Here is a 14215-nt window from a genome sequence, read left to right as displayed (position 1 = left end):
CGACTGATTTGTTATTTTTTTTGTTACCAAAAATCTTTGGTTGTTGTTTTTACAGTGCATTACTGTCAATGGGGGGGAACAGTACAACTGTTTTTTTACGGTTTAAATGTTGACTGATTTTTTTATGAAAAATCTTTGGTTGTTGTTTTTACAGTGCATTACTGTAAATAAATAAAAAATACCAGTTGTTTTAGCGACTGAACCGGCAGTTTTTCACCGTAAAATCTACAGGCGTTGTTTTTACAGTGCAATACTGGTACAATTGTTTTTTTTTACGGTTTAAATGTTGTCGACTGATTTGTTATTTTTATTTTTTATGAAAAAGTTCTGGTAGTTGTTTTTACAGTGCATTACTGTAAATGGGGGGGAAAACAGTACCACTGTTTTTTTAACGGTTTAAATGTTGACTGATTTTTTATATTTTTTACGAAAAATCTTTGGTTGTTTTTTTTACAGTGTATTATTGTAAATAAAACAAATACACTACTGTTATTTTAGTGACTGAACTGCCAGTTTTTCCACCGTATTTTTACAGTGTATTACTGTCAATGGGGGAAAAAACGGTAACACTTTTTTTTTTACGGTTTAAATGTTGTCGACTGATTTGTTATTTTTTTTGTTACCAAAAATCTTTGGTTGTTGTTTTGTTTTTACAACTGTTTTTTTACGGTTTAAATGTTGACTGATTTTTTTTATTAAAAATCTTTGGTTGTTGTTTTTACAGTGCATTACTGTAAATAAATAAAAAATACCAGTTGTTTTAGCGACTGAACCGGCAGTTTTTCACCGTAAAATCTACAGGCGTTGTTTTTACAGTGCATTAATGTGGGGGGGGGGGACGGTACCACTGTCTTCTTTACTGTAAATGGGAGGGGGGGGGGGGGGGGTTCTACTGTTTTTTACGGTTGAAATGTTGACTGATTTTTTATTTATTTATTTATTTATTTTTTTTACGAAAAATCTTTTTTTGTTGTTTTTCCAGTGCATTACTGTCAACAAAAACATGTACCACAGTTAAACCGAACTGCCAGTTTTTCACTGTAAAATCTACAGGCGTTCTTTTTACAGTGTATTACTGTAAATGGAAAAACGGTACCACTGTTACTTTAAAGCTAACATTCTGGCGACGGAACTGCAAATTTTTTTTTTTACCTTAAAATCTTTTGTTGTTGTTTTTTTTACAGTGCATTATTGTAAATGAAAGAAAACAAACTTACCTTTTTTTTTTAGCGACTGAACTCCCAGTTTTTCATGGTAAAATCTCATCTTTTTTACGTTGTATAAAATAATCTCCAGGGACGATACTTGTATATAAAGTATTGCAGTGTAGATTTACTACATAGTATGCGGAAATATGTATACAATATGTATAAGGGGGGAATTTGTACTCCTATAGTGTCTACTTCTAGAAGGATACCTGCTCATCACAGCATGAGGGGGCGGGGCTTGGCAGGGGGGGCGTGTCTTCCATTCAGCTTGACTGAAGGGGACATTTTTGTTGCTCACGGTTGCAGGTTGAAGTCTCTGCCGGATCAGGCATGGAAGATCCCCGCTGCGCATCGCGGACTTCACGCAGCAACAAAGAGGAGATTTTAGAGAATTAAAGCAGGATTTTTGCGACTTTTTTTGCATCCACACTTTGGTACAAGTCGGCGTCGAAAGCGAACATGCTGGGATGGCTCGCAGCGCTCTGCGTCGCGGTCCTGCTGCTCGCCGTAACCTGGTGCGCATTGTGCAAACTTTCTCCCGGCGCGGACGCCGGGAGGCGGACCGACGCCGCGGAGCTCGTCTGCAAGCCCTCCGCTCTGGCCAAGCACCTCATGAAGACCTGCACTTCCTTCGCGGACTACGCGCCGTGCGCGGCATGGACGTGGCGGGTCGGCGCAGTCCTCCGGAGCGCGTACGAGGCGTGCCGCGGCGGCGGCAGCAAGGTGCACTTCGCCAGGGACCACCTGCAGCTGAGCGATGGCGGACTGGTGGCTTTGGACTGGGCTTTCCCCAAGTACCAGAAGAGACGCAGGACCTCCGGCCAGTCCGCCAGCCCGGTGCTGCTCATCATCCCCAATTCTTTTGGCAAGATCACCAGGAATGTTCTGCAGGTAAACGTCAAATAACGCCAAACTGCACAGCTGTTTCTAATATTTCCAAAATGACACCCAAGTATGAACATATAATTACTTTAAGCACTTCATTTCACCTGCTGTGCAAACTCTCAGAATTTTTTTTTATAAAGAATGTTCTCTCAAAAGTGCACAACTGAAGCCAGAAGTACACCTTTTTAGTAGTGGTGTGCCGATACACCTTTTTCACTTGCGATACGATATCGATATTGGAGCCTTCCCAGCAGGCACACAACATTGATACAACGTTGATGGCCAACATATGTTTCTTTTCAAAACTGACTTCTAAACAACGTTGCAAAATAGTTGTATTAGTAAATTGAGACAATGTTGTTGCTCGGGAAATGACCAAAATTCAATGGTCAAATCAACGTCACAAGCTGACATTGATTAAAAGTCGTCAAAAAGCATGTTGTTTCTACGTTGTATTTGTGTTGTGGAATATTGGTTGGGGAATGAGCAAAATTCAATGGTCAAATCAAGTCAGAGCCCAACATTGATAAAACGTCGTCAAAAATGGTGTTTAAACGTATTTGTGTTGTGGAATATTGGTTGGAAAATGATCAAAATTCAATGGTCAAATCGTCAGAACCCAATATTGATTAAACAATGTCAATAAGATTGTTGTTTCAACGTTGTATTTGTGTTGTGGAATATTGGTTGGAAAATGATCAAAATTAAATGGTCAAATTGTCAGAACCCAATATTGATTAAACAATGTCAAAAAGATTGTTGTTTCAACGTTGTATTTGTGTTGTAGAATGATGGTTGGGAAATGACCAAAACTCTGGTTAAATCAACGTCAGAACCCAACATTGGTTCAACGTCGTCAAAATGCGTGTTTTTTCAACGTTGTATTTGTGTTGTGGAACATTGGTTGGAAAATGACCAAAATTCAATGGTCAAATCAACTCATAACCCAACATTGATTCAACGTCGTCAAAATGCGTGTTTTTTCAACGTTGTATTTGTGTTGTGGAACATTGGTTGGAAAATGACCAAAATTCAATGGTCAAATCAACTCAGAGCCCAACATTGATTAAACGTCGTCAAAAATGGTGTTTCAACGTATTTGTGTTGTGGAATATTGGTTGGAAAATCACCAAAATTCAATGGTCAAATCGTCAGAACCCAACATTGATTCAACGTCGTCAAAATGCGTGTTTTTTCAACGTTGTATTTGTGTTGTAGAATATTGGTTGGGAAATGACCAAAACTCAACGGTCAAATCGTCAGAACCCAACATTGATTCAACGTTGTCAAACAGATTGTTGTTTCAACGTTGTATTTGTGTTGTAGAATGTTGGTGGGAAAATGACCAAATTTCAATGGTCAAATCAACATCACAAGCTGACATTGATTAAAAGTCGTCAAAAAGCATGTTGTTTCTACGTTGTATTTGTGTTGTGGAATATTGGTTGGGGAGTGAGCAAAATTCAATGATCAAATCAAGTCAGAGCCCAACATTGATTAAACGTCGTCAAAAATGATGTTTCAACGTATTTGTGTTGTAGAATATTAGCTGGAAAATGACCAAAATTCAATGGTCAAATCGTCAGAACCCAACGTTGTCAAAAAGATTGTTGTTTCAATGTTGTATTTGTGTTGTAGAATGTTGGTGGGAAAACGAACCAAATTTCAATGGTCAAATCATTGTCACAAGCTGACATTGACTAAACGTCGTCAAAAAATATGTTGTTTCAACGTTGTATTTGTGTTGTGGAATATTGGTTGGAAAATGACCAAAATTCAATGGTCAAATCGTCAGAACCCAACATTGAATAAACGTTGTCAAACAAATTGTTGTTTGAACGTTTTATTTGTGTTGTAGAATTTTGGTTGGTTAAATGACCTAATATCAATGGTCAAATCAACGTCAGAACCCAACATTGATTCAACGTCATGAAAAAGCATGTTGTTTCAACGTTGTATTTGTGTTGTGGAGTATTGGTTGGGGAATGAGCAAAATTCAATGGTCAAATCAAGTCAGAGCCCAACATTGATTAAACGTCGTCAAAAATGATGTTTCAACGTATTTGTGTTGTAGAATATTAGCTGGAAAATGACCAAAATACAATGGTCAAATCGGCAGAACCCAACGTTGTCAAAAAGATTGTTGTTTCAATGTTGTATTTGTGTTGTAGAATGTTGGTGGGAAAACGAACCAAATTTCAATGGTCAAATCATTGTCACAAGCTGACATTGACTAAACGTCGTCAAAAAGCATGTTGTTTCAACGTTGTATTTGTGTTATGGAATATTGGTTGGAAAATGACCAAAATTCAATGGTCAAATCGTCAGAGCCCAACATTGAATAAACGTTGTCAAACAAATTGTTGTTTGAACGTTTTATTTGTGTTGTAGAATTTTGATTGGTTAAATGACCTAATATCAATGGTCAAATCAACGTCAGAACCCAACATTGATTCAACGTCGTCAAAATGCGTGTTTTTTCAACGTTGTATTTGTGTTGTGGAACATTGGTTGGAAAATGACCAATATTCAATGATCAAATCAACTCAGAGCCCAACATTGATTAAACGTCGTCAAAAATTGTGTTTCAACGTATTTGTGTTGTGGAATATTGGTTGGAAAATGATCAAAATTCAATGGTCAAATCGTCAGAACCCAACATTGATTAAACATTGTCAAACAGATTGTTGTTTCAACTTTGTATTTGTGTTGTAGAATGATGGTTGGGAAATGACCAAAATTCAATGGTTAAATCAACGTCAGAACCCAACATTGATTAAACGTTGTCAAACAGATTGTTGTTTGAACGTTGTATTTGTGTTGTAGAACATTGGTTGGGAAATTACCAAATTTCAATGGTCAAATCAACGTCAGAACCCAACATTGATTCAACGTCGTCAAAATGCGTGTTTTTTCAACGTTGTATTTGTGTTGTGGAACATTGGTTGGAAAATGACCAATATTCAATGATCAAATCAACTCAGAGCCCAACATTGATTAAACGTCGTCAAAAATTGTGTTTCAACGTATTTGTGTTGTGGAATATTGGTTGGAAAATGATCAAAATTCAATGGTCAAATCGTCAGAACCCAACATTGATTAAAAGTTGTCAAACAGATTGTTTCAACTTTGTATTTGTGTTGTAGAATGTTGGTGGGAAAATGACCAAATTTCAATGGTCAAATCAACGTCACAAGCTGACATTGATTAAATGTCGTCAAAAAGCATGTTGTTTCAACGTTGTATTTGTGTCGTAGAATATTGGTTGGAAAATGACCAGAATTCAATGGTCAAATCAACTCAGAACCCAACATTGATTAAACGTCGTCAAAAATGGTGTTTCAACGTATTTGTGTTGTAGAATATTGGTTGGAAAATGACCAAAATTCAATGGTCAAATCGTCAGAACCCAATGTTGTCAAAAAGCATGTTGTTTCAACATTGTATTTGTGTTGTAGAATATTGGTTGCGAAATAAATACAACGTTGATTAGACATATATGATTTTTTTTTAAACTGACTTCTGAACAACATTGCAAAATAGTTGTATTAGTAAATTGAGACAACGTTGATGTCCAACGTTGGATCCACATTGTTGGTTGGGAAATGACTAAAATTCAATGATCAAATCAACTCAGAGCCAAACATTGATTAAACGTCGTCAAAAATGGTGTTTCAACGTATTTGTGTTGTAGAATATTGGTTGGAAAATGACCAAAATTCAATGGTCAAATCAACGTCAGAACCCAACATTGATTAAACGTTGTCAAAAAGAATGTTGTTTCAAAGTTGTATTTGTGTTGTAGAATATTGGTTGGAAAATTACCAAAATTCAATGGTCAAATCAACTCAGAGCCCAACATTGATTCAACGTCGTGAAAAAGTGTTTTTTTTCAATGTTGTATATGTGTTGTAGAATATTGGTTGGAAAATGAACAAAATTCAATGGTCAAATCAACTCAGAGCCCAACATTGATTAAACGTCGTCAAAAATGGTGTTTCAACGTATTTGTGTTGTAGAATATTGGTTGGAAAATGACCAAAATTCAATGGTCAAATCGTCAAAAAACAACATTGTTTAAACGTCGTCAAAAAACATGTTGTTTCAACATTGTAATAGTGTTGTAGGATATTGGTTGGGAAATGACCAAAATTCAATGGTCAAATCAACGTCACAAGCTGACATTGATTAAACGTCGTCAAAAAGGATGTTGTTTTAATGTTGTATTTGTGTTGTAGAATATTGGTTGGGAAATTACCAAAATTTCAATGGTCAAATCAATGTTGGAACCCAACATTGATTAAACTTTGTCAAACAGGATGTTGTTTCAACGTTGTATTTGTGTTGTAGAATGATGGTTGGGAAATGACCAAAATTCAATGGTCAAATCAACGTCACAAGCTGACATTGATTAAAAGTCGTCAAAAAGCATGTTGTTTCAACGTTGTATTTGTGTTGGAGAATATTGGTTAGAAAATAGATACAATGTTGATTAGACATATATGATTTTTTTAAAACTGACTTCTGAACAACGTTGCAAAATAGTTGTATTAGTAAATTGAGACAATGTTGACGTCCAACGTTGGATCCACATTGTTGGTTGGGAAATGACTAAAATTCAATGGTCAAATCAACTCAGAGCCCAACATTGATTAAACAATGTCAAAAAGATTGTTGTTTCAACGTTGTATTTGTGTTGTAGAATGATGGTTGGGAAATGACCAAAATTCAATGGTTAAGTCAACGTCAGAACCCAACATTGTTTAAACGTTGTCAAAAAGCATGTTGTTTCAACATTGTAATTGTGTTGTAGAATATTGGTGGGTAAATTGCCAAAATTCAATGGTCAAATCAACTCAGAGCCCAACATTGATTAAACGTCGTCAATAATGATGTTTCAACGTATTTGTGTTGTGGAATATTGGTTGGAAAATGACCAAAATTCAATGGTCAAATCGTCAGAAAACAACATTGTTTAAACATTGTCAAAAAGCATGTTGTTTCAACATCGTATTTGTGTTGTGGAATATTGGTTGGGAAATGACCAAAATTCAATGGTCAAATCAACGTCACAAGCTGACATTGATTAAACGTCGTCAAAAAGGATGTTGTTTTAATGTTGTATTTGTGTTGTAGAATATTGGTTGGGAAATTGCCAAATTTTCAATGGTCAAATCAATGTTAGAACCCAACATTGATTAAACGTTGTCAAACAGGATGTTGTTTCAACGTTGTATTTGTGTTGTAGAATGATGGTTGGGAAATGACCAAAATTCAATGGTCAAATCAACGTCAGAACCCAACATTGATTAAACGTTGTCAAAAAGAATGTTGTTTCAAAGTTGTATTTGTGTTGTAGAATATTGGTTGGAAAATTACCAAAATTCAATGGTCAAATCAACTCAGAGCCCAACATTGATTCAACGTCGTGAAAAAGTGTTTTTTTTCAATGTTGTATTTGTGTTGTAGAATATTGGTTGGAAAATGAACAAAATTCAATGGTCAAATCAACTCAGAGCCCAGCATTGATTAAACGTAGTCAAAAATGGTGTTTCAACGTATTTGTGTTGTAGAATATTGGTTGGAAAATGACCAAAATTCAATGGTCAAATCGTCAAAAAACAACATTGTTTAAACGTCGTCAAAAAACATGTTGTTTCAACATTGTAATAGTGTTGTAGGATATTGGTTGGGAAATGACCAAAATTCAATGGTCAAATCAACGTCACAAGCTGACATTGATTAAACGTCGTCAAAAAGGATGTTGTTTTAATGTTGTATTTGTGTTGTAGAATATTGGTTGGGAAATTACCAAAATTTCAATGGTCAAATCAATGTTGGAACCCAACATTGATTAAACTTTGTCAAACAGGATGTTGTTTCAACGTTGTATTTGTGTTGTAGAATGATGGTTGGGAAATGACCAAAATTCAATGGTCAAATCAACGTCACAAGCTGACATTGATTAAAAGTCGTCAAAAAGCATGTTGTTTCAACGTTGTATTTGTGTTGGAGAATATTGGTTAGAAAATAGATACAACGTTGATTAGACATATATGATTTTTTAAAAACTGACTTCTAAACAACGTTGCAAAATAGTTGTATTAGTAAATTGGATCCACGTTGTTGGTTGGGAAATGACTAAAATTCAATGGTCAAATCAACGTCACAAGCTGACATTGATTAAACGTCGTGAAAAAGCATGTTGTTTCAACGTTGTATTTGTGTTGTGGAATATTGGTTGGGGAGTGAGCAAAATTCAATGATCAAATCAAGTCAGAGCCCAACATTGATAAAACGTCGTCAAAAATGGTGTTTCAACGTATTTGTGTTGTGGAATATTGGTTGGAAAATGATCAAAATTCAATGGTCAAATCATCAGAACCCAACATTGATTAAACAATGTCAAAAAGATTGTTGTTTCAACATTGTATTTGTGTTGTAGAATGATGGTTGGGAAATGACCAAAACTCAATGGTTAAATCAACGTCAGAACCCAACATTGGTTCAACGTCGTCAAAATGCGTGTTTTTTCAACATTGTATTTGTGTTGTGGAACATTGGTTGGAAAATGACCAAAATTCAATGGTCAAATCAACTCAGAGCCCAACATTGATTAAACGTCGTCAAAAATGGTGTTTCAACGTATTTGTGTTGTGGAATATTGGTTGGAAAATCACCAAAATTCAATGGTCAAATCGTCAGAACCCAACATTGATTCAACGTCGTCAAAATGCGTGTTTTTTCAACGTTGTATTTGTGTTGTAGAATATTGGTTGGGAAATGACCAAAACTCAATGGTCAAATCATCAGAACCCAACATTGATTCAACGTTGTCAAACAGATTGTTGTTTCAACGTTGTATTTGTGTTGTAGAATGTTGGTGGGAAAATGACCAAATTTCAATGGTCCAATCAACGTTGATTAAAAGTTGTCAAAAAGCATGTTGTTTCTATGTTGTATTTGTGTTGTGGAATATTGGTTGGGGAATGAGCAAAATTCAATGATCAAATCAAGTCAGAGCCCAACATTGATTAAATGTTGTCAAAAATTATGTTTCAACGTATTTGTGTTGTGGAATATTAGTTGGAAAATGACCAAAATTCAATGGTCAAATCGTCAGAACCCAACGTTGTCCAAAAGATTGTTGTTTCAACGTTGTATTTGTGTTGTAGAATGTTGGTGGGAAAACAAACCAAATTTCAATGGTCAAATCATTGTCACAAGCTGACATTGACTAAACGTCGTCAAAAAACATGTTGTTTCAACGTTGTATTTGTGTTGTGGAATATTGGTTGGAAAATGACCAAAATTCAATGGTCAAATCGTCAGAACCCAACATTGAATAAACGTTGTCAAACAAATTGTTGTTTGAACGTTTTATTTGTGTTGTAGAATTTTGGTTGGTTAGATGACCTAATATCAATGGTCAAATCAACGTCAGAACCCAACATTGATTCAACGTCGTGAAAAAGCATGTTGTTTCAACGTTGTATTTGTGTTGTGGAATATTGGTTGGGGAATGAGCAAAATTCAATGGTCAAATCAAGTCAGAGCCCAACATTGATTAAACGTTGTCAAAAACGATGTTTCAACGTATTTGTGTTGTGGAATATTGGTTGGAAAATGACCAAAATTCAATGGTCAAATCGTCAGAACCCAACGTTGTCAAAAAGATTGTTGTTTCAACGTTGTATTTGTGTTGTAGAATGTTGGTGGGAAAACGACCAAATTTCAATGGTCAAATCATTGTCACAAGCTGACATTGACTAAATGTCGTCAAAAAGCATGTTGTTTCAACGTTGTATTTGTGTTGTGGAATATTGGTTGGAAAATGACCAAAATTCAATGGTCAAATCGTCAGAAGCCAACATTGAATAAACGTTGTCAAACAAATTGTTGTTTGAACGTTTTATTTGTGTTGTAGAATTTTGGTTGGTTAAATGACCTAATATCAATGGTCAAATCAACGTCAGAACCCAACATTGATTCAACGTCGTGAAAAAGCGTGTTTTTTCAACGTATTTGTGTTGTAGAATATTGGTTGGAAAATGACCAAAATTCAATGGTCAAATCGTCAGAAAACAACATTGTTTAAACGTTGTCAAAAAGCATCTTGTTTCAACATTGTAATTGCGTTGTAGGATATTGGTTGGGAAATGACCAAAATTCAATGGTCAAATCAACGTCACAAGCTGACATTGATTAAACGTCGTCAAAAAGGATGTTGTTTTAATGTTGTATTTGTGTTGTAGAATATTGGTTGGGAAATTACCAACATTTCAATGGTCAAATCAATGCTAGAACCCAACATTGATTAAACGTTGTCAAACAGGATGTTGTTTCAACGTTGTATTTGTGTTGTAGAAAGATGGTTGGGAAATGACCAAAATTCAATGGTCAAATCAACGTCACAAGCTGACATTGATTAAAAGTCGTCAAAAAGAATGTTTCAATGTTATGTTTGTGTTGTGGAATATTGGTTGGGAAAAGACCAAAATTCAATGGTCAAATCAGCTCAGAACCCAACATTGACTAAACGTTGTCAAAAAGGATGTTGTTTCAACGTTGTATTTGTGTTGTAGAATATTGGTTGGAAAATAGATACGACGTTGATTACACATGTATGATAACGTTGATGTACAACGTTGTCTCCACAATGTTGGTTGGGAAAAGACCGAAATTTAATAGTCAAATCAATACTTTTTTATTTTAAAAAAATGATTAAAACTGATTTTATACATGGTGATTCCAACACTTCCAAATTAGTTAATGAAAACTACAACTAAGATGCACGTTACAATCCAACAGCTGCTGTGTAGTGAGTACAATACTTACAGTATTAACATTTTGTAGGGCGCAACAAACAACAAACTAAAACACCATAAACTATACATTATTCCAAATCATAATCAGCTTATTTTTAATTGTTGCATAAATAATGATGTAAAAATTAAAATGTAAAAACACACAAAAGTACCAAAAATCGGTACTGTTATTGATTCCCAGGTACGAAGAATTGGTACCGTATCAGTTAATTGTGAACGCTATTTGCTATGTGTAGCATGTTTAGTTTTGCCCTCCAGTGATAATAGTACTGAAGTCAAACTATGTTGCCAATGTTCAACGGCAACAAAGAAATTGAATCAAAAATTAAACTAAGTCTCCATTTTTCCCCAAAAATTTGGTAGCTTAATGCTAAAATACATTAGCTTTGCTGTTGACATGCTACTAATTAGCATTAGCGATTTTACATGGCGATTCCAACACCTCCAATTTAGTTAATGAAAACTACAACTAAGAGGCACGTTACAATCAAACAGCTGCTGTGCAATGAGTATAATACTTACAGTATTAACACTTTGTATGGCGAACTAAAACACCATAAACTAGACGTTACTCCAAATGAGATACTAAATTAAAAAAAATAACAAAATAAGTTATAACAACTGGACAACAGTTATCATAATCAGCTTATTTTTGAATGTTGCATAATTTTTTCAAAAGAATATACAATTTTAAAACACACAAAAGTACCGAAAATCGGTACTGTTGAGTACTGGTATCGATTCCCAGGTACGAAGAATTGGTACCTTATCAGGTCAAATGTGAACGCTACCCATTGCTATATGTAGCATGTTTAGCTTTGCCCTCCAGTGATAATAGTACTGAAGTCAAACTATGTTGCCAATGTTCAATGGCAACAAAGAAATTGACTCAAAAAGTAAACTAAGGCTCCACTTTTTCCCAAAAAAATGTGTTAGCTTAATGCTAAAATACATTGGCTTTGCTGTTGACATGCTACTAATTAGCATTAGCGATTTTACATGGCGATTCCAACACCTCCAATTTAGTTAATGGAAACTACAACTAAGAGGCACGTTACAATCAAACAGCTGCTGTGCAATGAGTATAATACTTACAGTATTAACACTTTGTATGGCAAACTAAAACACCATAAACTAGACATTATTCCAAATGAGATACTAAATTAAAAAAAATAACAAAATAAGTTATAACAACTGGACAACAGTTATCATAATCAGCTTATTTTTAAATGTTGCATATATATATATTTTTTTATCAAAAGCAAATACAATTTTAAAACACACAAAAGTACCGAAAATCGGTACTGTTGAGTACTGGTATCGATTCCCAGGTACGAAGAATTGGTACCTTATCAGGTCAAATGTGAACGCTACCCATTGCTATATGTAGCATGTTTAGCTTTGCCCTCCAGTGATAATAATCCTTGATAATGATTATTAAGATACTAAGAAATGTAGTTAATTTGCAAATATTATTAGATCAGTGGAGCGGCTCCACACTGTGTATGGAGACACATAATTAGCTGCTAATTTGTCCGCAGGAGAACTACAAATGATAAAAGTTCCTGCCAGAGGGGATCTGCGTTAAAAGGCATGAATCCGCAATGCCGATCACATACTTTTTTTTAATGAAAATCAGCCGATACTGATCAACACATCCCTGGCAGTGTGTAAGATCGTTACTTATGATCGTCACTTATCACTACCAGCAACAACTGGAAGCTTTAATCTGCTGAAAGTCAAGGTTGGCAACAAGGATGACGAAAAAGGGGAAAGGTTTTGATTCTGTCAGCCTTTTTTTTTTTTTTTGCTGTACATTGTTGGAAGATGAGGCACCGCCAGGGAAATACATCATTTAAAATTGTGCCTGTCACTGGTGAGCCTCACGGTGTGTGTGTGTGTGTGTGTGTGCGTCGGGGAAAAGATGTAAAAATAGCTGATGTTTGGGCACATGAGCGTGTATATCTACCTCAGATAGGGAGGGAATGTAGAATTTGTAGTGTGGTTGCTTCCTTCTTAAACAGCACATTTGACTTCGCCATACATTTATGAAAACTGCTCTAAATCATGCATTTCTTACAGCAGGGATGTCAAACTGGTTTTCGTTGAGGGCCACATGGCAGTCGTGGCTGCCATCAGGGGCCGCTTGCACACTGCAAAAAGTCAGTGTTCAAAAACAAGAAAAAAAAAAAAATACAAAAATGAGGGGTATTTTACTTGAACTAAGGAAAATTATCTGCCAATAGAACAAGAAAATTCGGCTTGTCAAGACTTTCTAAAACAAGTCAAATTAGCTAACCTCAATGAACCCCAAAATACCTTAAAATAAGTATATTCTCACTAATAACAAGTGCACTTTTCTTGGTAGAAAAAAAATAGACTTTTTTGTTTAATATATTGAAAAATATTCTTAAATGAAGTAAATGCTAGTGCCATTATCTTGACATAATGATATACATTTCTTGAAACCTGCAAACTTATACTAAAAACTAATTTATTGTTCTTAATGGAAAGGCAACAAGGCAACCGCTTGTTACTCTCGGGGTCTCCTACGCGCTCAGGCAAATCATATGGTCGAAAAAGGCATTTTTCCATGGATAACATGACATCATCACGCCAAGTGCGTGCTCTTTTAGTCAATTAGTGCACATATATACATACATAATTTTTTTAATTGTAATTTTTAAGAATTTACCTGAATGTGCATGAACTATTTCTGTTCAAAATTGTTAGAAATGTTAAATGTTTAAATATTAACTGTCAGTTTACTGTACTGTGCCAACTGTACTACTATATGAGTACGTATGTTCTATTGTTTCATTGAAAATAAAACAGCAAAGTCCATTTGGCTGTCATCTGTTTTAATTATGAGACACAATTGTGTCAAAGTCATGATTTTTTTTTTTCATGCTTGAAATAACAAATTATTACTTTAAAAAAGTAGTTACTGTACAAACACATATACACACTCTGTACATATACATTCATTGTACAAACACATATACACATTCTGTACATATACAAGTACATATGCATACTTACACTCATGCACATAATCACGTTCCATCAAACATATATTAACGTTGTTGCCCTAGGGTAAACTGGGTGTAACACATGGCACACTGACAAAGCTTAACCTATTGTTACTATAACAATCTACAAGGTTAATGTAGGTTGCTTCTCTTTCTCCCCCTCCATTTTTCTGCATTCTTTCGTGTCTCAAGTTATCATTACGTATATGTATTGTTGCATTTAAACAACTGTGTTGTTGATAATAAAGGTAAATTATTGTTA

General features: G+C 35.0%; 1 protein-coding gene across 1 annotated transcript in view; it reads left to right on the top strand.

The window, feature by feature from the left end:
• The first annotated feature begins 1515 nt into the window (after positions 1-1515).
• abhd15a (abhydrolase domain containing 15a) overlaps positions 1516-14215 on the top strand; it is a 55906-nt gene continuing 43206 nt past the window's right edge. Inside the window, exon 1 of the mRNA XM_061925835.2 lies at positions 1516-2099. Coding sequence (XP_061781819.1) covers positions 1668-2099 — 432 coding nt within the window. The 5' untranslated portion in view covers positions 1516-1667. The remainder of the gene's footprint in view (positions 2100-14215) is intronic.

Source organism: Nerophis lumbriciformis, linkage group LG30 (assembly GCF_033978685.3).
Source record: "Nerophis lumbriciformis linkage group LG30, RoL_Nlum_v2.1, whole genome shotgun sequence".
NCBI lineage: Eukaryota > Metazoa > Chordata > Actinopteri > Syngnathiformes > Syngnathidae > Nerophis > Nerophis lumbriciformis.
Note: the sequence above shows the minus strand (reverse complement) of the source record. Positions and strands in the feature narration are given on the sequence as shown.